At 36.2% G+C, this 24,674-nt stretch overlaps 1 protein-coding gene across 1 annotated transcript in view; it reads right to left on the bottom strand.

Moving 5' to 3' along the window:
• Nucleotides 1-6,654: 6,654 nt before the first annotated feature.
• The window catches only part of LOC150083067 (hexosaminidase D-like), a 208,111-nt gene continuing 190,091 nt past the window's right edge, over nucleotides 6,655-24,674 (bottom strand). Inside the window, exons 14-15 of the mRNA XM_090378382.1 lie at nucleotides 21,534-21,620; nucleotides 6,655-6,844 (exon numbers count right to left, since the gene is read on the bottom strand). Of these exons, the coding sequence (XP_090234508.1) occupies nucleotides 6,655-6,844; nucleotides 21,534-21,620 (277 nt within the window). The remainder of the gene's footprint in view (nucleotides 6,845-21,533; nucleotides 21,621-24,674) is intronic.

Genomic DNA, 24,674 nt, shown 5'->3' with positions numbered 1-24,674 from the left:
GAATTGTAATCCATGTTATAATGTTGAAATTTTGATCCATGCATGTGTTGCTTGTCATTGTCCCTGGTTAGAAGCATTCCATATAGTTGTGGTGGGCTCCAACATTAATTGCAATTGTGGAACTTGCATACACCCTATTATGGAAGTGATCATTTTGCAACATGAGAAATAATGGCAAATATACATCATCCTACATCCAGAGTCTTTCAGCTGATGTTTTTTTATTCTTTTTTCCTTTCCCCCTTACTTTGTTTTTTGCTCTCCACAATCAGCATTAGTTTGGTTTTAGTATAAAAGCTAATTGGTGTATATTTGTTTTAATGCTCTCAGTCTTTATATTTTTATTGCTTTTGGTATTTTAATAGTTTCCGTATATTTTCTTCTTTTATTATATTTTTATTTCTTAATTCTCACTGTATACACCGATGAGCCAAAACATTATGACCAGCGAGTCGTTATGCAAATTGAAGCAATTGCAGGTGAACCACGGCACTTATACGCAAGTCGAGACAGTATAAAAAACACCTTATACTGAGATCCATTAATCAGTGTTACTCTTGTTCTTCAGATGACGTAAGCGAGTTTGACAAAGGCCAAATTGTAATGGCCAGATGACTGGGTCAGAGCATATCCGAAACGGCACAGCTAGTGGGATGCTCACAGACATTCGTGGTTAGTACCTATATAAAGTGGTCCAAGGAGATAAACCCACAAACTGCCGGTGAGTTGTTGGACAACTATGGCTCATCGATGCTCAAATGCTCTGTTTGTTTGTTGTTTGGTTTTTAGGAGCATTAGCAACTAAGGCCATATTGCTCCGAAATATGTGGTAGTCATTCCCTGACCTTTCCGCATCCTCCGTATTTGGTGGCGATGGGCTCGAATTCCGGTCTAATCAAGAAGTGTGTGCTATGCACCGCTGCTCCTTCCCACCTGGCTACGGAGGCACCCCCTCGAATGCTCTCCCAAATGGTATGTGGCAACAGAAAGGCACCTGGCGCAACTCGCTGACAACGGGAATAATGTGTCACAACACACAGTACATCAAACCCTGATACTGGAGCTGCGTAGCAGCAGACTGCTCCGAATGTCCATACTAACCACAGTTCACCGGCAACAGTGCCTACAATGGGCACACGAGCATCGAAACTGAACCTTGAGCGATTGGAAAAAAGTCGTCTGGTCCAATGTTTCCTGTTGCACCATGTAAACAGACGGGTACGTGTGCGTCGTTTACCTGGGGAAGTGATGGCGGCTGGATGTTAATCGGATGAAAACAAGCCGGTGGCAGCGGTGTCATGCTTTGGGCGATGTTCTGCTGGGATACCCTGGGTCCAGTCATCCATGTGCCAAGCACTCTGACGTCTACCACCTACCTAAACATCATTGCTGATAGATACACCCTTCCATGGCAATGGTCTTCCCCTCTGGCGATGCCAGAGGGGAAGACATTATCCTGTCTTTCAGCAGGATAATGCGTCATGCCATACCGCCCGTATTGTTCAAGACTGGTTCGCAGAACATAAGGCATAAGGAAGACTTCCAGGTATTGCCCTGGCCTCTAAATTCCCAGACATCAATCCCATTGAGCATCTGTGGTTTGTGTTGGAACAGCAACTCCAATCTGTGGCATCTCATCCACGGACCTTACAGGAGTTAAAGGAACTGCTGGTTACGTGTTGGTACTAGATACCAGAAGACATTTAAAAATCTTGTAGCGTCCATGCCTCGCCAGGTACGAGCTGTTTTGGCTGCACGTGGAGGACCAACATCATATTAGGTAGGGGGTCATAATGTTTTGGCTCACCGGTGCAGTTTTAATAAAGTTTTACTGTAACGTTCTGTTGGTTGTGACAATATTTATATTCCAGAAAATCTCAATGATGATTTTTCTTCTTTATAGAGAACTGGTACCTCAGGATAGGATCCCTCTCATCATCTTCCAATCATTCAGAAATTTTAACCTCATGGCAGCATATTCAATGGCCACAATCTGTATCCCTGGTGAAGTTTTTTTTCCATTTCATTTGAAATGGCACAATCTTCACCTCATTCCAAGTTGGTGCCACAGTTGAATATGATGGAATTCAAATTGCTGAAGATGTTCTGTAGAGTCCTGTTGAAAATTGCAGTTTTAGATGTCTGTGTGGTAATCCCTAATGGGTTTCAGGCATTCCTCCAAGATAGCAGTGTAGGTTTCTGCATTCACTTTTCTGTTAATAAACTTAATTTGCCCCACCCCTTTGCTTGTTATGTATCCCCAACCATCTGACCGGCAGGGAACTTTACAGTTGGTGTTACGCAGTCAGGATGGTATGCCTCCAACTTTCGTCTTCTGATGGCATGGCTCAGATGCTTCCTATCCGAGCCATGCAGGTTGAATTTCAATTTGTCAAAAAGATGACGGTGTCCCATTGCTCTTTTGTCCATGAAACATGGGTTTTAGCCCAAGCAAGTCGCTTCTTCCTCATTTGTTGGGTCAACAAAGGCTTCTTCCTGGTCCAATAGGCATGCAGACCACATTCCGAAAGCGATCTTTGTGCACTTGTTTCAACAGCAGAGGCGATCTCAAAGTAGTCCAGTTTTAGATCAGGAGCACTAGCATGGCAATTACGAAGGCATAGCCATTTCAAATATCGATCTTGGGAAGGCATAGTCACTCTTATAGCCTGATCCATGTCTTCTTTTCACATCACCGGTTTCATGCTTTAATTTCAGCACCTGGGATACTGGTGACAGCCTATTTTATCAGCGATAGCACATGTAGAAAGCCCTTCCTGGGACAGAGCAACAGCTACACTTTTTTTTTCTTGGTGTCAACTGAACATATGGAGCCACACTTATACCTCCACAAAACAGGATACTAATGATCGTGTATACCCTTCCAGCGCTGTATTTATAGAAACGGCTGATGCAACAGAAGCATCTGATACAATACCTTTGCTTTGCGATACAAACAAAATGACTGTAATCAAACAATATCTTATGTTTCACTACAAATGTTACTTTTATTAAGGTGATGCAGTTTTTTTGTCCACCACTGTAATGTGAGAACTTTAAGCCCCACCTCTTGATGAATTCTGGACTGTAAACCAAGTTTGCTGATACCACCAGACTGAGATAATCATAGCATGTGGTTCATCTGCAAACAAAGCGTGGGGTTCAAGGCATGTTGTACATTGCTTCCAAATTCCATTAAAGCAGTGTGTTTTTTAACTGAGAGGGGGCTGTAGACCCCACAGGGGGTCTATAAATGTCTGGGGGTACATACTAATGTTATAATTAAAAGGGAAAATGTCCCTGTTAAAAAAAAAAAAAAAAAATTCAGGTATCATAGTTGGTGTTGTTTGTTGCAAGTAGAAATGATAATTTAGCAACAGTACTTTCTCTCAACGTCAACAGATGGCTGCCTGTGTCATATTTTGATCTACCCTGTTAATGCTACAAGTGCAGTACTGTAACTGTAGCATTATCAAGGACCGAAAGAGTGGTAGAGAAACTTTCCAAATGTGTCCAGGAAAATATGAGAAATGAAAATAGACTCTGCGGAGACTTAGCTATAACTATGGCACAGGTCTGTCCCAATAAAATTTTTTTTATAAATATTATAGAAAAAAAAACTATAATAATATTATTATAGAGGTAGAGAGTCACCAGGAGTTATTCCTGTTTCCAGCAGATAACAAAAGAAATTCTATAGGGGAAAATCAGATTAAATGATCTTGCTGTACTAGATAACTGAGCCCAAAAAGCTGCCAAAATAGACCTTAAAGAACTAATTAAGTGATTTTCCAAATATAAAAGCAAGGAAGATTAATTTTTAAATAAGAACCTAATAACACAGATTATTAAATTTCTTATTTTGATGTACTTTTAACAGTTTTTTATAGTTTGTTTGTTGAATATAACATAATGAACATTGTAATATTTTTTACGAGTGAAGCATTGCCATTTTATGTTAATAAAAATGGGGAGCAGGGAGACCCTTTGGTAGTCTTTGTATTGGGACCCAAAAATTCTAGCTATACCACTGGACTTAACAGTGCATGCAGTATGGTTATAGTTGCATGTAGGTAATATTCAAAGCCCTCAGTGTTTGTTTTGTTGCAATCTATAATAATGATGTAAATTATAATGAAATCTAAACCAGCTGATTATTTTGAAACAATAATCAAAACAATAATAAACTGAAAGACAATGACATACATCAAATGCAGAGAAAAAAAAATACTGAAGTAAGCATGTGAGACATATTTCATTTATGAAATCATTTTTTGGTGGAATTAAGTTATCACAAAAACTAAGAGTCGCTTCACAGCTGCAGAAAAATTTTGATTAAGCCTCGTAAAGGATGTATGTGCAGAACTTTTCTGGGGAATCTTATTCCAAAAAAAAAATAATAATAATAATAAATCAAATTTATCATTATCTAATGATATTATAAATCAAACAGTTGTTATCTGATGACATTTTGCAACAGTTGATAAAAAAAAAAAATTTTAAAAACATCATCAGAGTGGTTTTACAGTTCAGATGGGTGGAAACTACAGATGGATCTAACCATGCAATTTTACTAATATATGTAAGAATTTATTGATTATTCTGATGAAGGTACTACTTCTGAATGTATCTTCAACGCTTCAAATTAATTCTTGAGAGAAAAAGGCTCCTGTGTAAATGCTGTATTTGTGTTTGTATCGTTCATGTGGCAACAATGACTAGGGCCATCAATGGAGAATTGTATCTTGAATGAAAAACAGCTCACCCTGGTTTCCTTGCTACCTACTGGGTTTTGAATTTTCAACAATTTGCATCTAAGAATATGGCACCAAAACTATAATATACAAAATAGTGTCAACTTTTTTCTGTGCTATGTTGAAGAAATGAATTTGTCTTATACTTCACCTCTTTCACATAATGATATTCACTAGCTTTCATGCAGAAAAGTATCAACACAACTTAGGGTGAAAAACAGAAGTAGAAATATTTTTGAAAGAAAAATAAGTCAGATTTAAGGGTTTTTTGTTTTTTTTCAGAATGCCTATTGGTTGGAAAATCTTATTTATCAGAGTGACATACCTGACATTCTAAATGAACTTAACCTTTCTTTGCAGGGGTGCTAAATAGCATATTTGTTATGAATGATAGAATAAATATAGGTATTTCCATTTTCCACAATATTCCCAATTAGTAACCAATAAGCACATTATATTTGTTCAAAACAAGATCAGTGCTATCATCAAAACACACCATTGGAAACATTTTGGAAGAAATCTGATGACTAATCTCAAAATTAAATAACATTGTAATGAAAGCCTGTATATTTGAAACCTATTTACACCATTAGAAGAAGACAAAACTCATCGAATTGGCCACTGATGTCACTTTGGAAAATTCTGAAATCTGTTCCAGCATTCTGGCGAGGCATTCACAATAAATATCCTTCAATGAGTTTGAAAAGCTTTAGTCACTGTTCTCATCAACATGTTGTGAAACAGTTTCCAGTTTGACTTTGATAAAATCAAAAAAGAAATTGACCTCTCCCTGGATTTGTTAATTTAAAAAAATTTAAGGACAAAAATTGCATAAATTTTTAAATTTATGCAATTAAAAAATTAATAAATGTTTTATTTTTAATGCTTACTCAACTTTGAGTAAGCATTCAAGCACTAAAGAATGCTATATCATGTCCTCTTATTCAAGAGTACCAGAGCAAATGTTGCAATTCATAATCACAAGAATGACAATGACAAACCTTGTAAACAAATGGGGTCATTTTATTTCTTTCCACTGTGATGGTAAAATCTGTGTTGTTGTTGTGGGGAGGAGGTAGTTGAATTTGAAGGTACTGAGGATCACTAGAGGCTAGGACCACACAATCAATCTTGAAATGATTCTATGCACCTACTTCTGGGGTATTCACATATGCTTCAGATTAGAAGAGGTTAGCATACGATTAAAGGCAATACTTCCAGGATATTAAATGGAATAATTATACAGATACTCGCTCTCTCTCTGTATCCTTATCACATAAACCACTATAATGTTAAAGAACAAAATTATATCTGGGGGGCTACCAACCTTTCTTTTTTTTGTTGTTGTTGTTATTATAATAGTACCTGTGTAATTTATCACATGTATTACAAAAGTGAAAAAATAAGTTTTTCATGTATTTTATTTTTGTAAGACATTCTTAATATCATGAGGCTGAACATAAAAAATATCATATTAAATCCTCATATCTGCTCTTTTTATTTTTTTTTAGTGAGCAGATACATGAATTTTGTTTAAAAAAACGCAATTCAAGTCAGAAGAAATTGCACATTTAGCCACATAACAGCCCAAGTTAAAATGTAGAAAATATGAAGTATTATATTCAAGTGAAGTAAGATGATTTTTTTTTTTTTTTTTTAAACTAATCAAAAGATTATGCTATTTCAGAATTATAGATTTTATAATTTGATAATTTGGCTCTTTTAAGTAAAAGAATTATCATTTGATAGTCACCATATTCAAGTAAATGCCAACCTCGATGAATGCAATTTAATGTATAAAATACCATTCAGTTCAATGAACGAGATCTTTTTCATTCCAGTTCTGCATCATTTCATTCAAATATAGTATCCAATTAATTCTGAACATTTTTTTTTTTTTTCATACTGATGTAGATGGAACAGAAACTTGAAGAAGGACCTGCTGATCAGCGTCTGAAACAAGTTTTCTTAATTTCTCTAGAAATGGCTGCACATTCACTGAAAGCCATTCCTCTACTGTGCTAGGGTAGTAAACTTGTATAAGAGCTTCTTGTAAGTGGCTGTATAATGCTTCCATATTGATCAAAAGACTGAAAAAATATAGAAACTGAAATTATCATATTATTTCTGCAGTGATTAATAAATGGAAAAATATGGGTAAAGAGTTATAGAACTATACATGAAGAGAAAGATTTTGTGTTGGTTAGAGAAAAAAATATATTGGTGCAACACAATACATGAGTTCAAGGAGCAAAACAAGACTAAAATGATAATTATCTCTGTAAAATGTTAGCAATTTATTAAAGAAAATTACATTTATCTAAGATCTATCCTGTCTTATTTCAAACTATGAAACAATTCTAACACTAAAATTAATAATAAACTTTCCATATTAAAATAAGACATATGCCAGGTAAAATCCTGATAGTTACAAGTAACTACCCTTACTTACCTATCAACTAGACACACCATTATAAGACCCTCAGAAAAACCCAGCACCAATACTGTTCATAACAATGATGTAATAAGTAATTTGAATCCATTGTAGCAGACAGCTATTCAGAGTTGAAATAATAATTTTTTTTTTTTTTAGATTTATTTAATCTTGCAAAGAGATGTCTGCCACCGTACACTTGAATTACTCATGTTACCAGTGATATTGTTCTGGGTTTCTCTGCAGATCATATGGTTGGTTTGGTTGACATTCAGTAGAGGTGATTACAAGTAATCACCTCTACTGAATTAGTATTTAAACTTGATATCTTTGCAGGGAGGTATTTTTAGTTCTAACATACTAGGTGTTAAAAGTGTACAACAGAACACATCACCAATAAATTTCTCTAATAGTTTTTCTACTAGAGAAAGTTACTAATAGAGAATTTCTCTATTTCTAAGACTGTGGTAATAAACAAATTATTCTTTAATTTAACCATTTTAGAGAAAGAAATGAACTCAGTTATACAAAAGTCAACTCGACAATTCTGATGTAAACAAATAATAGTACTTCAAAATACAGGGTATCACACATAGTTCTTAAGTTACAGAGCAGAATCTATATAGTTAAAGAGAAAAAAAAATGATTTTCATAATTGGCAACCTCTGAATTTCAGAAATCAGAATATTTTTAAGATCCAGACTTTAGACCTGAAATTAAATTTCAATGATAACATACACATCATATACTCCACTGATCTGGTGGCCGTGCCGGAGTATAAACAAGAACATATATATTATGATATGATGTGCATGACTGTCATTTAAATTGTACTTTTTTAACTAAATACATATAACGACTTAGATTTTACAAATGTAACATTATTAATTAATACATATAACTTGATAGGAGATATGGAAGTTATATAATGAAACTCAGAGATAATATTCAATACTGAAAATAAAAATTTATGTATATATATAGTGTTATAACTGCATTGGGATATAAGTTTAGGGTTATAATTTTGTATTGAAATTGTATTTGATATTGAATCAAAATTATGACTCAGAACAGCAAAGCAAAAAGCTCAAGGTAGTGGGAGTGCTGTGGCTCAGGGGAGAACTGAGGGGGGCAGTTGTCCTCTGAATCACAGCCTTTTAAAATGTACTGCTTGTTTGATGTTTGTGGAGCAATCAGGGATGCAACATGATATTGCCAAGGGGAATGTCTTTGTGTGTGCATGATGTAAGGAGTGCAAGGAAATCAGGTGACAACTCAGCACTGTTATAGGCCTATATGAGAGACTGAAGGACAGGGTGGATGCCCTCAAAGGATCTAAATTGAGGGGCCCATCAAGCTCTCAGCTGCCCACATCAATGCCAGAGCTTCCACTTGAACATCACGCAACACAGCGGCAACCCACAAGGCAGAATGCACTGGGACTACAGGAACTAGTAGTTGTCAGTGGCTCTATTGTCAGGGAAATGGGGACCATATTGTGCAAAACAGAATAGGTGGAACAGGACCAGAGTATGTCTGCTAGGGGCAAAGGGCGATGACGCAGAGCAGTTATCTTTTAAGGGCACAAAAGGTGATATTGTTGTACACATTGGCACTAATGATATTAAGAGTAGGAGACTGGCGGAATTACTTAACAAGTACAGGTGACTGTTGAAAAAAAAAAACCATGAATTAGGGATGAATTTAAAAGTACCTGCAATTCTACCCAGACACAATAGGAGGGAGCATATGATGACAGCACTGTCGATCATTTCAGCCCTGGAGAGATAGTGCAAGGCTCAAGGGGTAAAATTTAGAATAGGCAGATTCTTAATGCATGAATTTAAGGAATTCTTAAGGAACCACTAGGTGGTGATCACAGTGTGCTGAAGTGGAATTTAATCAAAGAGGTAACTACTATCAGGGTAAAGGGAAGGGTTTTTGCTTTCATAAAGGCAACTACAGAGGTCTGAGACTGTTAAATTCTATACGGTGGGACCAACTGATGATGTTACCAACAACAAATTCAAAATGGGAAGCATTCAGAGAATTAATCTTGGAAACTACTAAGCTTTTCATACCAACTAATAAATATTATTCAAGGTTTTGGCCTAAACGGATGTCAGATGAATTAATGAGCCATGTGGCAGAGAAAAATGCATGGAATACATATAAATTAATGGGTGACACTGAAGCCTATGATAGATATAAGCTGGTCTGTAACCAAGTCACAAAGAAGGTTAGGCAAGCAAAGGCAGATTATGAGAAATCTTTGGAAAAGGATGCAAAGAAAAACGGCAAAGAGTTCTTTACTTATGTAAACTCTAGAAGGAAGGGGATGAATCAAATTGGTCCACTTGATATCGATGGTTCAACTGTTGATGATCCTGCTCAGATAGCTAACAAACTAAATGAATATTTTGCATCTACATTCACACATGAGGAGTTATTCAGGGAGGTGAATGCCAGAGGTGAAATAAACTCTGGCAGTGAGCTAGATGATTTTGTAATAACTGAGAGCAAAATGGAGGAGAAATTGTTGAAGATAAACATAAGAAAGGCACCTGGGGTGGTAGTAGTAGTAGTGGTGGTGGTGGCATGTGATGCAAGAAAGCAAGTATATGAGTTTATGCAGCATCAGCCAAAAAAAAAAAAACAACACGCACCATTCCCTCCAAATGCTTGTCCAGTTCCTCCTTAAAATTTATTTAACCTATCAACTTCCACGACAGATGGAAGTTTGTTCCAGCAATTAACCACCCGCTGGCTAAAGGCACATTTCCGCACATCTATTATACATCTGTCTTTTCTTAATCTGAATTTATGCCCCCTTAGGTTCGTAATCTGAACAAGTGGAAGGATCCCATTAGAATTTAGCATGCTCAACCCATTCAAGGCCTTATACACCTCAATCAGATCACCGTGCAAGTGCCTAGTCTCCAGCCACTGCAATTTACAGTGGCTGGAGACTAGGCTTCAGAACATAAGCCCCTCTTGGTAAGAGGATCCCTTCATTCCTCTCACCAATCTTGTTGCCCTTCTCTGTACATGCTCAAGCAAATCTACATCCTTCCTAAAATGAGGCCTCCAGACCTGTATGCAGTTGTCAAGGCATGGCCTGACCATTGCCTTATACAGAGGGACAATCACCTCCTTTTCCCTGCTAGCAAAATTCTTATATATCTTTGACAAAGCCCCATGACCTGCCCTGGCAGCCTGTCTGCATTGCTCAGAAAACTTCATATCTGACTGCACAATTACTCCCAGGTCTTTTTCATTTTCTACCACCTTAAGTGTAGTACCAAACAGTTGGTACATTTCTCTGGGGTTACTTCTACCCATATGCAGTACTTTGCATTTGTCAAGGTTAAACTTCAGTTGCCACTTCTTAGCCCATCTGCCCAAATTTTCTAGATTCTGTTGTAGTAGCACACTGTCATTAACAACCCTGCCAAGCTGTGTATCATCTGCAAACTTTGTCACTAAGTCTGATATACCTTCATCAATATCATTGATAAATATACAAAACAACGGTGGAAGCAACACCGAACCCTGTGGGACTCCACTAATAACAGTAGTCCACGAAGAGCAGCAGCCATTGATTACCACCCTCTGTCATCTCCCACTCAACCATTGTTTTATTCATTGTAGCAACTTACACTTAATACCATTCTGCTCCAATTTGTACAATAGTCTTCCATGCACAACAGTGTCAAAAGCTTTCCTGAAATCCAAATATATGATATCAAAATTATTTTTTTGCATCCAGTTCCTTTGTTACCACATCATAATATCCTATCGAATTTGTCAGACAAGACTTTCCCTTAACAAACCCATGCTGTGTCTGAATTATTGCTGCAGCCTTGTCTAGATGATCCTGCAATGCATCTTTAACCAGTGACTCCATTATTTTACCCGGAACAGAAGTATGTTCCGGGTAAAATAACCCGGAACATACTTCTGTTCTGGGTTATTTGATAGGATATGGATAGGATCTATCCAGTTATATTAAAGGAGACAGCAAAGGAAGTAAGCAAACCCTTAGTCATAATTATAAGAGCTCCCTTGGACTCATTGGAGGTACCAATGGACTGGAGTTGTGCAAATGTGACCCCAATTCACAAAGGAGGATCAAAGGCTGACACAAGTAATTAAAGACCTGTGAGTTTAACTTCTGTTCCAGGAAAATTAATAGAGGCACTGGTTAAAGAAGCACTGCAGGATCATCTAGACAAGACTTCAGTTATAGCTTGGAAACAGCATGGTTTCGTTAAGAGGAAGTCTTGTTTGACCAATTTTATTAGATACTATGATGTGGTCACAAAGGAACTGGATGCCGGGAATAATTTGATATCATATATTTGGATCTTAGAAAGGCTTTTGATATCTGTTGCACATGGAAGACTGCTGCACAAATTGGAGCAGTGTAGCTTTGGAGGCAAATTGCTGCTATGGATAAATGGATGATTGAGTGGGAGAAGACAGAGTGGTAATCAATGGACACTGCTCATAGTGGGCTAATGTTATTAGTGGAGTCCTTCAGGGTTCAGTGTTGGGTCCATTGTTGTTTTCTGTATTTATTAATGATGGTATATCAGGCTTAATATCCAAGTTTTCAGACGATATGAAGGTTGGCCGGGTTGTTAATGATACTAACAGTATGCTGTTGTAACAAGATCTAGAAAAGTTGAGCAGATGGACTGAGAGGTGGCAACTGAAGTTTAACATTGACAAAAGTAAAGTACTGCATATGGGAATCAGTAATCCCAGAGTAAAGTATCAAATGTGTGGTACTATCCTGACACTAGTAGAGAATGAAAAGGACCTGGGGATAATTGTACAGGCAGATATGAAGTTTACTGAGCAGTGCAGATGGTCTGCAAAAGTAGCTCATGGTGTCTTGTCAATGATATACAGGAATCTTTCTAGCAGGGAAAAGGAAGTGTTTATCCTCTTGTATAAGCCAATGGTTTGCCTTGTATAAGGCAAAGGCTTAAGTTTTGCAAATCACAGTGTCTGGAGACTAGGCACCTACAAGGTGATCTGATTGAGCTGTATAAAGCCTTGAATGGTTTGAACATGCCCAATACTGATGAGATTTTCTCTTGCTCAGAATAATTAGAATAATTTTTCTTGCTCAGAATCGCCTTAGACAGCATAAATTGAAATTGAGGAAAGACAGTTGTAGGACAGATGTGTGGAAGTTTGCCTTTAGCCAATGTGTGGTTGATTGTTGGAAAAAACTTCCATCTGTTGTAGAAGTTGATAGCTTAAATAGATTCAAGGCAGAACTATTCAAACATCTGGAGCGAGTGGATGGGTGAAATTAAAAAAAATTTTTTTTTTTTTTACCATTATCAGATTGTTTTCTTGCATCATGTGCTTTACTAATGCTAATATAGTACATCAAAATACAGAATATCACACACGTGTTCATAAGTTACAGAGCAGAATCCATAGTTAAAGAAAACAAAAAAAAGATTTTCATAACTAGCGACCTTTCATTTTCAGAAAGCAGAATATTTCTAAGAACCAGACTTTGGACCTGAAATTAAATTTCAATGATAGCATACACATCATATTATAATATAGCCAGGATTATTTACTAGTACAGTATGCTTTCAAACATTAGAACATAGCTTCACTATATAAGGTAGTTATAAAGCCACAGAGAATACATCTAAAAAGAGATATCAAGCTTCTTAAAAGATGAGCAACCTTCTTGGTAGCTCATCTTTTAAGAAGAGATTTAATAAGGGAACCCAGATAAGGAAACACTTCAAATATATGGGCTACAGGGTTTGGTAACTGTACACGAGGGAACCTCGTTGACACCTATAAGGATCCGGGAAGGATAAATAAAATGAAGGAAGGGAAAATTTTATTATGAACACTGTGGAATGATTCTAGAACTAGAGACCATAAATTTAAATGGGGGGGAGAAGAGATATTTATAATGATTGTGGGAAGTTTCCTTTCAGCCAACATATTAACTGATTTATTAAGCTACCTTCACAGATTAGTTGAGGATAACAGCCTCAACTAATCTGGAGAAATTCAAAGGACAGCTGAATACTTATGTGCACATACAGGAGGTATGTTCATTTTTTAATGATTATTTAATTACATTTTTTTTTTTTTTTTTTTTTTTTTGGCCAGTTCAGCAAAAGCCTGTGGCTTCCTTGCAACATGTGACTAACACATACCTAGGATCTTTGTCTGTGAATATCTGTTTGGATTGTCTGTTATACACCAGCAACTAATTATAATTGGCTTTAGCCAGCCAGGATTTCTTCACATTTGGCCTATTCAAAAGGGCAGAGTACCTCATGAGCAAATGAAAATGAAGTATATATACTTACTGAATCAGTTGGCAAGCCAGAAAAATTAGCTGGATTATTGAGATATGACTGATTATGGAGAAATTATGAAAATAGTTTGAAGGGAAACTTGTTTCCCAATTTAAAACCAGCACTGAGGAGAGGGAACTCATTTCCCGATTTAAAATCGGCACCAAATGGGGGAACTCATTTCCTGATTTAAAACCAGCACCGAAGGGGACAATTTTAAACAAGCACCAAGACGGCATTCACTTTCTCAGCATTCCTTCATATCTTCAAAATCTTTAGAAAAGGGTATTCCATGTTTCCATATACTTTTAACACAAACTTGCCAGCTTTAGTTAGTGAAAGACAGCATTCACTCTAACGCACACCACTGGTAATTAGGCAAGGCACAACCTAGGCAGTTCTCTTGGCATAAGTGTCACATGATATCACAAGACCAGCTTGCAAAACTTTAGTCAGCTCTCTCAACGTACCTGTGAGACAAAGCCGGTGGAAAGATGAAATTTATTGTAACGCCTTCCCTATCATTCTTTGCATTGTGTAGAAGAGGGAACCTGTATTTTCTTAGACTGCTGGCTGCCAAGATCGGAGGAACGAACTGGCAGAGCACACTGATGTACATGTATTTTCTCAGTCCGCTGTGCCGAGATCAGAGGATGCAAGGGCATAGTGCTGTTGATGTCACGTGACCAGCTTAGGAAGGCAAGACAGTATCATCCATTCTCTCAGAACATGTCATGTGACATCGTGTGATCAGTTAGGAGTAACACTTGTCAAACACAGTATCATGCCACACCTTTGGTAAAATGCACAGCAGGGGTATCTGCTTATAAACATCAACTTTTTTTTACAAAAACCCCAAACACGAGAGGTATTAGAACCTATAATACTTGTACCTATAATATAGTACCATGCAGGGGCTGAGATTTGAGAAGATACTTGTTGACATTAGACTTAAATTTCTATAGATTGTAATTTTGAGGAATGTATGAAGGAAGGTTGTTGCATGAATAAATGAAGAAAAGTTGGTTCTGTGAGTTTTTGAGTCATTAATTAATCCAGCTGCCCTCTTTTCAATGGAATCTAGAAGCCTGAGAGAGAGAGGTTTTACATGCAGCACCCCTGATGTGGAAAGTTTCCACATCAGGGGAATTCAATAGTAGAGCAGATTTGTAATTTGTACAGAGCAGCAGTTTGGATGAAAAGTAACACTGAGAGCAAAAGATAAAACCTAGTTTTTAAGAGGCAGAGAAAGTAATATTTGTAATGTGCTTATGCCAAGAAAGATTAGATGTCATGGTAATCCCCAGCAGAAATAAATGATTCTGCCTGGAAATCGGAGTGTCATTGAAGGTAAGCATTGGAGAAGAAGAATATTTTTTGCAAGATATAAGATAGAACTGGTTTTAGAAGGATTGAAATCAACTAAGTTATCTTTATCCACACAGGAGAATTACCTGGATATCATCATTTAAGGAATTGGTAGTGGATATTCAAGAAGTTGAAGATGTTTGTGCAGGGAATAGTTTCTCAAACTGGAAGATAGAATGCAATGTTATTATTATTATTATTATTATTAGCTATATGGTGCAGGGAAGCCTGAGGCTTATGCTGCACCAAAAAAAATTCAGAATTATCCTGAGAGAGAGTTTGTTTGTTATTTGGGTTTTAGGAGCATTAGCAACTAAGGCCATGTTGCTCCAGGGATATGCGGTGGTCATTTCCTGACCTTTCCACATCCTCTGTATTTGGTAGTCATGGGCTCGAACCCCAGTCTAATCAAGAAGCGTGTGCTATGCACTGCTGCTCCTGCCCACCTGGCTAGGGAGGTGCCCTAGAGAGAGAGAGAGAGAGAGAGAGAGAGAGAGAGAGAGAGAGAGAGAGAGAGAGAAAAAAAACAAGAGTCTGAAGTAGAAGGGAATCACCAAGAAAGAGAAGAACGATGATATCCAGCTAAGGACCTTGGGTATACCAAGCCCATACTCACCAGATGTGAGCCCCTGGGGTTATGTGCTATCATCAGCAAAACTATGGATAGGATTTCCAGTCAAATGAAGAAGAACAAGAGGAAAAGAGTGGGAAAAAGAAAACTGAACCTTGGGGAATGCCAGCATTAGTGAAGACGTTAGAAGACAGGCAGCCATCTACCATCACTTGCAGTGAACAATCAGAAAGAAAACTGGATACCCAACTGCAAAAAACAGTTGGAAAACTATAAGATGGAAACTTATTTAGAAGACTTATGCCAAACATGATCAATTGCCTTTAAAATGTCAAGAGCAACTGCTTGCATTTCGACAAACTTTTCCACTGAATTTGTCCATAGATGTGAAACGTAAGCCAGAATATCACCAGTGGATCGACATTAACAAAATCCATACTTGCGATCAGATGGACGGTTTAAGAGATGGGGGTTAACTGATTTCTCCATTACTTTAGAAAGAGTAAATAAGTGCAATGGAATGATAATTTTAATTTGTCACCCTTTTTAGTTACCAGCTGGATATGAGCAAATTTCAAGGCAGAAGAGGAAAAAACCATTGAAATAAGAAAGTGAATAAAGCTGACATGGAACAGGAGTAAATTCATGTGCACAGGTATTGAGAACAAGTGGAGAAATACCATCAGGAACTGAAGTTTTCTTAGCATCAAGATTGTTCAAAATCCTTCTGACATCCTTTTGACAGAAGATCACAGGATGAATGGGGTGTACTGGGAATGGTAGGTAGTTTATCATTGGCTGAAGTGGCAACAGAACCATCTAGTTTTGACAGATGTGGGAATAGAGGTGGGCAAAAATTGCAGCCAACAGCTTTCACAAGAGACTAGAATGCTCAACTACCATGTAGACAAGAAGCAAGTTGTCTCCACTTAGCCTGTTTGAAATCTAGTTTGGCCTGATTAATAACTGCTTTATAATTGTTGCAAGCTTTGGTGTAGGCAGAAAATGAACCTAAAGATTTGGATACAAACAAATTATGATATGCAATATTCTTCTCTTGAACAGAAACTGGATCCTATTGGAAAACCAAGGTTTAGATAATGGACAAGATTTTAACATGGAGTGTGATAGAAATAATATCATCCCTACAAGAATAATTTCACTGACACGATCTGAGAAAATGTTGACATCAGAAGATTTACAACAGTAATCCAACCAAAAAGAAGAAAATAAATCTCACAGATCATCCCATTTTGTATTTTTGTAACGACAAACAACACCAGGTTGAGAATGCCCAAGAGAGAAAAGCCCCACTGGAGAAGAGACCATCACCAAGTTGTAATCTGAGGTGCCTAGAGGAACACTCATCTTGTCTGTGTACTTAGAATGGTTGTTTGTGAAAAAAAGATCAAGTATATTGGCTGTGTGGTTAGGATTGTCTAGTATTCTGGCAGGTAAAATTAATGATCTGTGCGAGGTCAGTAGTAATTGAAAACATTTTAGCATCTCAACCAGCTGGGTCTGTGTAACTAGAAAATGGAAGCCAGCTGGAGTTGTGAACATTAAAATTACCAAGGAAAACTACCTCTCTGTTAGGAAAGTTGGATTGTAAAAAGTCAAGTTTCAAAGAAAGGAAGTCAAAGAGTTCCAAGTGATTGGTGGAGGTAGGAGAATGATAGAGGCAAGAGATGAATTTGACTTAAAATCTTTCTACCTGAACGTGGTAGAAAGATATTAAGCCAGAGAAGATCGAAAAGAGGAGATGCCAAATTACTAAGACTCTAACAGGGAATATCAGAATAGACATATGCATAAGTACCACCTTTGAGACGAAAGGAATCGTACAACAAATAATTCGGACAACTGAGATGATCAGTGGCTGAATCACCTATAACTGGGATTCTGTCAGAAAATGCACATGGGGTTGGCAATTTGTAAGTGGAAATGGACATCACTGAGATTGGAACTGAGATCACATATATTTGTGAAATGAACGAGAAAGGGTTTGGGAGGTTTAGATATTTTATATTTGTTCTATTAGTTTGACAATTCGTGATGTATTTAGAAGTAAGAAAAGGTGGGGAAAGCATGCTGCATGAAGTAATGAAATTTCTGGATTTGGCATACACATTGCAAGAATATATATCCAGCTCCTTGACATAACATGGCCTCAACAACGCCTCCCCCACATCCACATCAGACTCCCTCCTGTCACTATCTAGCAGAATAGAGGCAGCAAGACTATACATTAATGTGTATAATGATGATCCTGCTCAGGTAGCTGACAAGCTGAATGAGTATTTTGCATTTACATTCACAAATGAGGAATTCTGTAGGGAAGTGGAGGACAGCAGCTTATTAAACTCAAACACAGATCTTAATGATTTTGAAATAACTTAGAGCAAAGTGGAGGAAAAATTGTTTAAGTTAAACATAAGAAAGGCACCTGGGGTGGACAGGATCTATTCAGTTATATTAAAGGAGGAGGAAAAGGAAGTAAGCAAACCCTTAGCCATAATTACGAGAGCATCCTTGGACTCAGGAGTAGTCCCCACAGACTAGAGATGTGCAAACGTATCCCCAATTTACAAAGGGTGATCAAAGGGTGACACGAGTAATTACAGACCAGTTAGTTTAACTACTGTTCCAGGGAAAATAATGGAGTTACTGGTTAAAGAAGCATTGCAAGATCATCTAGACAAGACTGCAGTAATAATTCAGACACAGCATGAGTTTGTCAAGGGCAAGTCTTGTCTGACCAATTTGACTGGATACTATAATGTGGTCACAAAGGAACTGGATGCAAAAAAATCATTTTGTTATCATATACTTGGATTTCAGGAAAGCTTTTAATACTGTTGCACATGAAAGACTACTGTACAAATTGGAGCAGTATGGTATTAAGAGCAAATTGCTGCTGTGGATAAAAGGGTAGAGACAGAGAGTGGTAATCAATGGAATCTGCTCTTTATGGACTAATGTTATTAGTGAAGTCTATAATAAATATAATGTCATTTCATATGTCTGATTACAGTTGTGAAAGTTTACCTCATGCAAGATTATACAACTATTTTTTGTGTGCATAAAATAATTTGCTGTTTACAGAAGTTGCTTGAAAGGAAAAGATTACAGGTAACTATAAATTAAAATAAATAAGCCATAATCAAAAAATAAATATATAAAAGCAATGATTTCAGATTGTCCAATTTTGAATGTCCTGCATCTTTTATAAAGTATGGCATTAAGGGTAAGTTGCTACAATGGATAAAAGAATGGTTGAGTGGGAGAAGACAGAGAGTGACTATCAATGGACACTGCTCTTCATGGACTAATGTTATTAGTGGAGTCCTCCAGGGTTCGGTTGCTGGAGTTTTACTCTGGAGACTAAACACTGGTTCCACCACTTCAAGCTTCCAATAAGTAAAGTATTGCACCGGTTGATAGGAGTCATATATTACCTAGTATTGCCTGATTACATAGAGGGTCGGCATTCCTCCATGTGGTGTGAGCACCTCACCTCCTCTTATGTTGGTTCGCACCCAGGTGGCCATCTCCAGTATGCTAGATGCCATATTTCAGGACTTGCTCATGGGGTTATACCCAGGGTTACTAACAGTCCCACCATCATGAAGGCACAAGCAGAGGATTTGGCTCTGACAGACCAACCAGACTTTGCTGAAATTAAGTTCACTTGACTTGAGTGTCAGTGGAATATCAGCTCCATTAGAATTTTAGACTCCCAGGTAGCAAGCCCAACTTGGCATACCTGAGAGAAATATCAGTAAGAGCCTCAAGTACCAAATAAGCAAGTACCAAATATACAGACGCTTAATTTTTTTTTTACTTTATTGACTTGCACCAGTTCAAATTTATTAAATTCATCTTTCCTTTTAGCTAAAAGGAATACATTTCCATAGAAATTAATTCCTTTTAGCATAAAAGGACAGCCTATTATCACCAAATGCTAGATATCTTTTAATACTCTTGCTAGTCTAATTTTTAGGCCTACTGCAACAGGTGCATTATCAACACCGAGTGACAAATAGTTTCTTTTAAAGGAATTCCACATGCATTCAGGTTGTTTTGAAAAGTATGTCCAACGTTGTGCCCTGTAGTCAGCAAGCTGCATTCAATATTCAATTTTCAATTTTTTCTGCATTCAATTTTTTTTTTTATTACAAAACAGGTCACCACAAAGGGTAATATTTTTCAATCACTCTGATTACTGCTATCTGTAACAATCTTCTTTCCTTATCCATGCAATTTCGCTAACAATGCCTCTTGTTTTAGTTCCTCCAAACTGTATTTTTTTGCTATTTTGTAATCAGAAAGCATATTTCTGAACAATGCAAACTGCATAATCAGTAAGGATTTCTATTTTGATCAATATAACATAATCTTCCACTGAAGATTATGTTCCATGACAAAAAAAGATGCAAATAAACTTCAGTGTGTATGACATCACTGTCACAACAAAATGCAACATCTAATTTTGGAATCTAGATTTCTGTAATGACCATTCTTATACCACGTGAATATTAACATAGTTTATTTAACAATTAACTAAATAACTATACATTAAGGTAACATTTTGGCAACCTTGCTGGAACCTTAAGGCTGAGGTGAGGTGCCAGCCCTCCTCCTTGCTGAATGCCTCAATTCTGACTGCAAGTTCTGAACATGCAGTCAGAATTGAGATATTCACATGGTATAAGAGTGACATATAATAGAAATCTAGATTCCGTTTTATATCACGTGGTATATAACAGAAATCTAGATTCAATGGAAAACCACCATGTAATGTCCTTCTCCAACAATGTTAGATCTATTTTTGAATTTCTTTCTAAAAAATTTCTTTCTTTCAAAGTAGGAAAAAATTTTAGGATTTTTGTACCAATTGTGTTTCTGCATAAATACAACTTTTATGGCCAAGAAAATTACTTGACAATTGGCTCGGTATACATTTAAATAGATATTAGGACAATGTAAGTTGCAATACAGTAAAAAAAAAAAAAAAAAGATCGATGAAATTTTTTTGGGAATTTTATACACATATGCAAAGCATAGCTGCTTGTTTTTCACAAAAAAAAAAAAAAGGTCCTTATGCACAATAATATTAACTGTCCTCACAATAATGCATTGCACATGACTCAGACCAGAGGAGTTTAAAACCAGTCGTTCTGATGAGAATATTATCATTAATTGAATTTTGTGGTCATGTGGCTTCAAACCAGGGTAAACTCAAGTGTACATACACTTGGTCGTCGACTTACGACCTATGCGACTTACGACCGGCCGCACTTACGGCCACAAAAAATTTGATTTTGTAAATTTCATTTGTATTAATTTTTACATTAATTTCAGATTGTATTTTTGTGTTTACAGTACATTATGTACAGTATTATTTTTCAAATTATGACAATACTGTATATGTAATTATAGATCGTAGTTTTGTAATTTTTATAAACAGTATGAATAATAAACCAATTAAAATGTACAGAGCGTTTGAATTTAACCTCCTAGAGAGAGATAGCCTAAGTGTAGAAACAAAGTAAAAGATAAAAGCATTACTGTATTTAAAATGAAAAATAAAAGATGATAAAAATAAATTATAAAGATAATAAAAAGATTAGAAAGGTTAAAAAATACTGTTAATAAATATATGGCCGACATACGACCAGATCGACTTACGACCTGTCAGTCAGAACAGAAGTCGGTCGTAAGTCGACGACCAACTGTACTACTATATAATTCCATGCCGGTCATCCATTTACAAATTTAATAAATTTAATTTTTAGTGTCTTAGTATGTTATTCATACCTCTAAAACTGCAAACCAGACTTTGAATATAAAAAGCTTTCATTTTCATTAACTTAACTGAATACATGTCAACCTAACAAGGCTGACATGTATTCAGTTATGGCATTCTACTTTATTAGATTGGCATGTCATTCATTACCTAAATAACTTTAAGTGGAACAAGAAATATCCCAATCCCTCCAACCTGTATTTAATATATTATCAAACTTTATTTTCAATATTATTAATATACTCACATATGGGCTTTTGGCAGAAACTGGTCAATGTGGATTGGATTAGTTCGATTATGTGCAACTTGATAGCTACTAAAAGCACCTTCAATGCTGTAAAGAGTGAAAATTTAATAATAAAAATTAGGGGTTTTTTTTTTTTTTTTTTTTGAAGGTGGGAAAAGGCTTTTTTTATGCTTTCTGCATTTATTAATATACTGCATCCATAATACAGTTAAATAAGCATCTGAGTTTGTCAAATAGAGATATTCTAAATCGTCATTTTCCAACCAAAAGTTAGCAAATCTCCCTAGGGGTTCACAAACCATTCTAAGGAATTTGCAAGAATATTTGGTAATGGCATCGTTTTCACTTTTTTTGTTCTACAGTGCTTACTATTAGATTAGTCTTCTAATTTATTGAATTATTTTTTTTTCCTACTGAGGCATTTTCAGTTATGCTTCAGAGAAGTAAAATACTTAACACTCTTTATGTAGCAGTCATTTAGGTGCACTTTTGCCAAGCTAACTTTAACCCAGTTGTGGTGGCACCCCCATTTGTAGAAAAAAAAAAAAAATGGCAGAGCATTTGACAGTGTCTCATCCTTTTTTTTTTTTTTTTTTTTTTTTTTTTTTTAATTTTTGGAAAAAGTTTTGGGATTTCGTTTAATTTGGCTTGAACAATGCCAATATTTCATCTTTTCTTTTTAAAACCTCAAAAAAATATTAAAACTTTTAAAGCAAGCAAGCTGCACATTTGACACCTTTTATTTTCAAAAACAAAAATAAAATATAATTTCGCTAAGAATTACAAAAAAAAAAATCCATTAGATATAAAACAGAAATATCAGTCTCTTAAATTCTTCCATTTTCTAATTTAAAAGATCATTTATAAAGTGCATGAAATTTCAAAACGTGCGTGCACATTTTGAAAGACTAAATTTAAAACAACATTGCCAAGCAGTGCAACTGATCAATGTCACCAAACACAACAACCTGTATAAGTAAACTCTGTCAGAAAATAGCACTTCCTAAGAGAAGTTTAATATAAATAAACTTCAGTTAATTAGAACTCCCAGAGCAGACACTCCTTTACTCATAATATTTCGTGGGTAGGAGAATGTAGTGTGTATACCTTCTCCCACCAAATTTCCTTTTTGGTATAAAATGAGAAATGGTGTGCTTGAACATGGATACAGGAAACTTGTGCCAGTACAAACAGCTACAGAAAATTAATACAGAGATGTAAATCCCCTGGCATTTTCTGCCATGAAGGGAATTTGCTACTTACCAATGTACACCTGTATTTTAAATTTGGTAGGACAAATAAAGAGTTTTAAATTTGGTAGGACAAATAAATTACTTATTGTGTAAGTAATTTACACAATAAGTAATTTATTTGTTGGCATAAAAACTAACTTTTGGGACAATGTACAGACAGCTTGAAAAGTTTTATAAATTGGAAACAAGTGGCCAACAAATCTCTTTTCTCATGAATCACAGTATCCGTTAAAAGTCAATTTTTAATAGTGAAATTTTTAACATAAAGTGAAATCAAGGAACCCACCTCTGAAGGTATGTATTACAGTTGATTCAGAACATCAGATTGAAGAGCATTAATTTTTTTTTTAAGGGAGCAATTTTTTTTTTTGTCTCTGAGCATTAGCAACTAAGGCCATATTGCTCCAGGCATATGCGGTGGTCATTCCCTGACTTTTCCGCATCCTCCGTATTTGGTGGGCACGGGCTCGAACCCTGGTCTAATCAAGAAGCGTGTGTTAAGGAAGCATATCAAAATATACAGAGCACTATAGCAAATGAGCACTGAGTGAACTACACTACAACAGGGAACAGCTGTATATAAAAAGACGAGCAATCTTGTAGGATGACTGCTTAGTTACATTGGGTGGGCAGAGGTATTGGAGGAACTTAGCTACCTTGGCCCTGGACATTGAATAGGAGCCTATACCACAGCCATGAGTTACAGAAAAGAGAAACTGGAGGAGGAAGATGGGCTCAATGAGGATGTTTGTCCTAGGGCCTATGCTGATTTTTGACATCCAGGAAACTAAATATCATATTTGTCGGCTTATAGGATTCTGCAGTGTGGAAGACCCACACTAATTTTAGAATGGTAAATTTAAGAAAAAAAACTTTTGAAAAAAATTTATTTTTAATACAATGAAATTTAAAATTCAATAAAAATAAAACCCAAAAGCCAATAAAGGTATAGGATTATTACTCATTATTTTAGTATTATTCAACTTCAGATTCATTACTGACTTGATCATCATTATCCTCAATATCATCATTATCCTCTTCACTAGTAACACTGTCACTCGCATACAATAAATGATCTTCAGTGCCATCCATTGCATTACTTATACCACATATTTTAAAGGACTTGACCACAATTTCAGTCTTAACATCATGCCATGACTTCAGCACCCATTCACACGCTTGTGCTATTAATGGACATTTCATCCTTCCCGTAGGCATTGTATCATGATTACCCCTCTATTATCCATTGCTCCTGCATGCTATTTTCTTGAATGGCTTATTAATGCTGACATCTAACGGCTGTAACTGGGAAGTTAAGCCACCCGGAATTACTGCCAATTCTGTGTTCATCATTTCAGCCAGTTGTTTGATGTTTTCATTCTTATGTGCTCTAAACTGATACCATATTTGTAGTGCATTTTTCCAGGACACTTGGACCAAACTTTTATACACCAATCCTTGATACATTCTTCATCCATCCATCCCTCCCTTTGGTTGTACAAGTACGTGAATTCCATTTGGCAGTTTATCTTTTGGTAAAGTTTTTCTTTTAAAAATTATCATTGGCAGAAGTTTGATCCCATCAGCACAACAAGTTAAAATTGTGGTGTAGCATGTCTTTTCATGTCCAGTAGTTTTAATAGTTATAGATTTTTGTCCTCTCAGATTTACGGTTTTATTGGCTGGCACATCAAGAGTCAATGGAATTTCATCCATATTCCCAATTTGGCTAAGTTCGTACTTGCTTCATTTTCTAGCATTAAGGAAAAATTTATGGAAATCTAATATTTTCTGTTCATACGCAGCAGAAATTCTCTGGGCTATTCTAGTTCTTGTACATAAACTTAACCTGTTTCTTTTCATGATGCAATAACACCAAAATTCGGTT

This window comes from Mastigoproctus giganteus, chromosome 7 (genome assembly GCF_048544385.1).
Source record: "Mastigoproctus giganteus isolate SK-2022 chromosome 7, ASM4854438v1, whole genome shotgun sequence".
Taxonomy (NCBI): domain Eukaryota; kingdom Metazoa; phylum Arthropoda; class Arachnida; order Uropygi; family Thelyphonidae; genus Mastigoproctus; species Mastigoproctus giganteus.
This window is presented reverse-complemented; position numbering and strand designations above follow the sequence as displayed.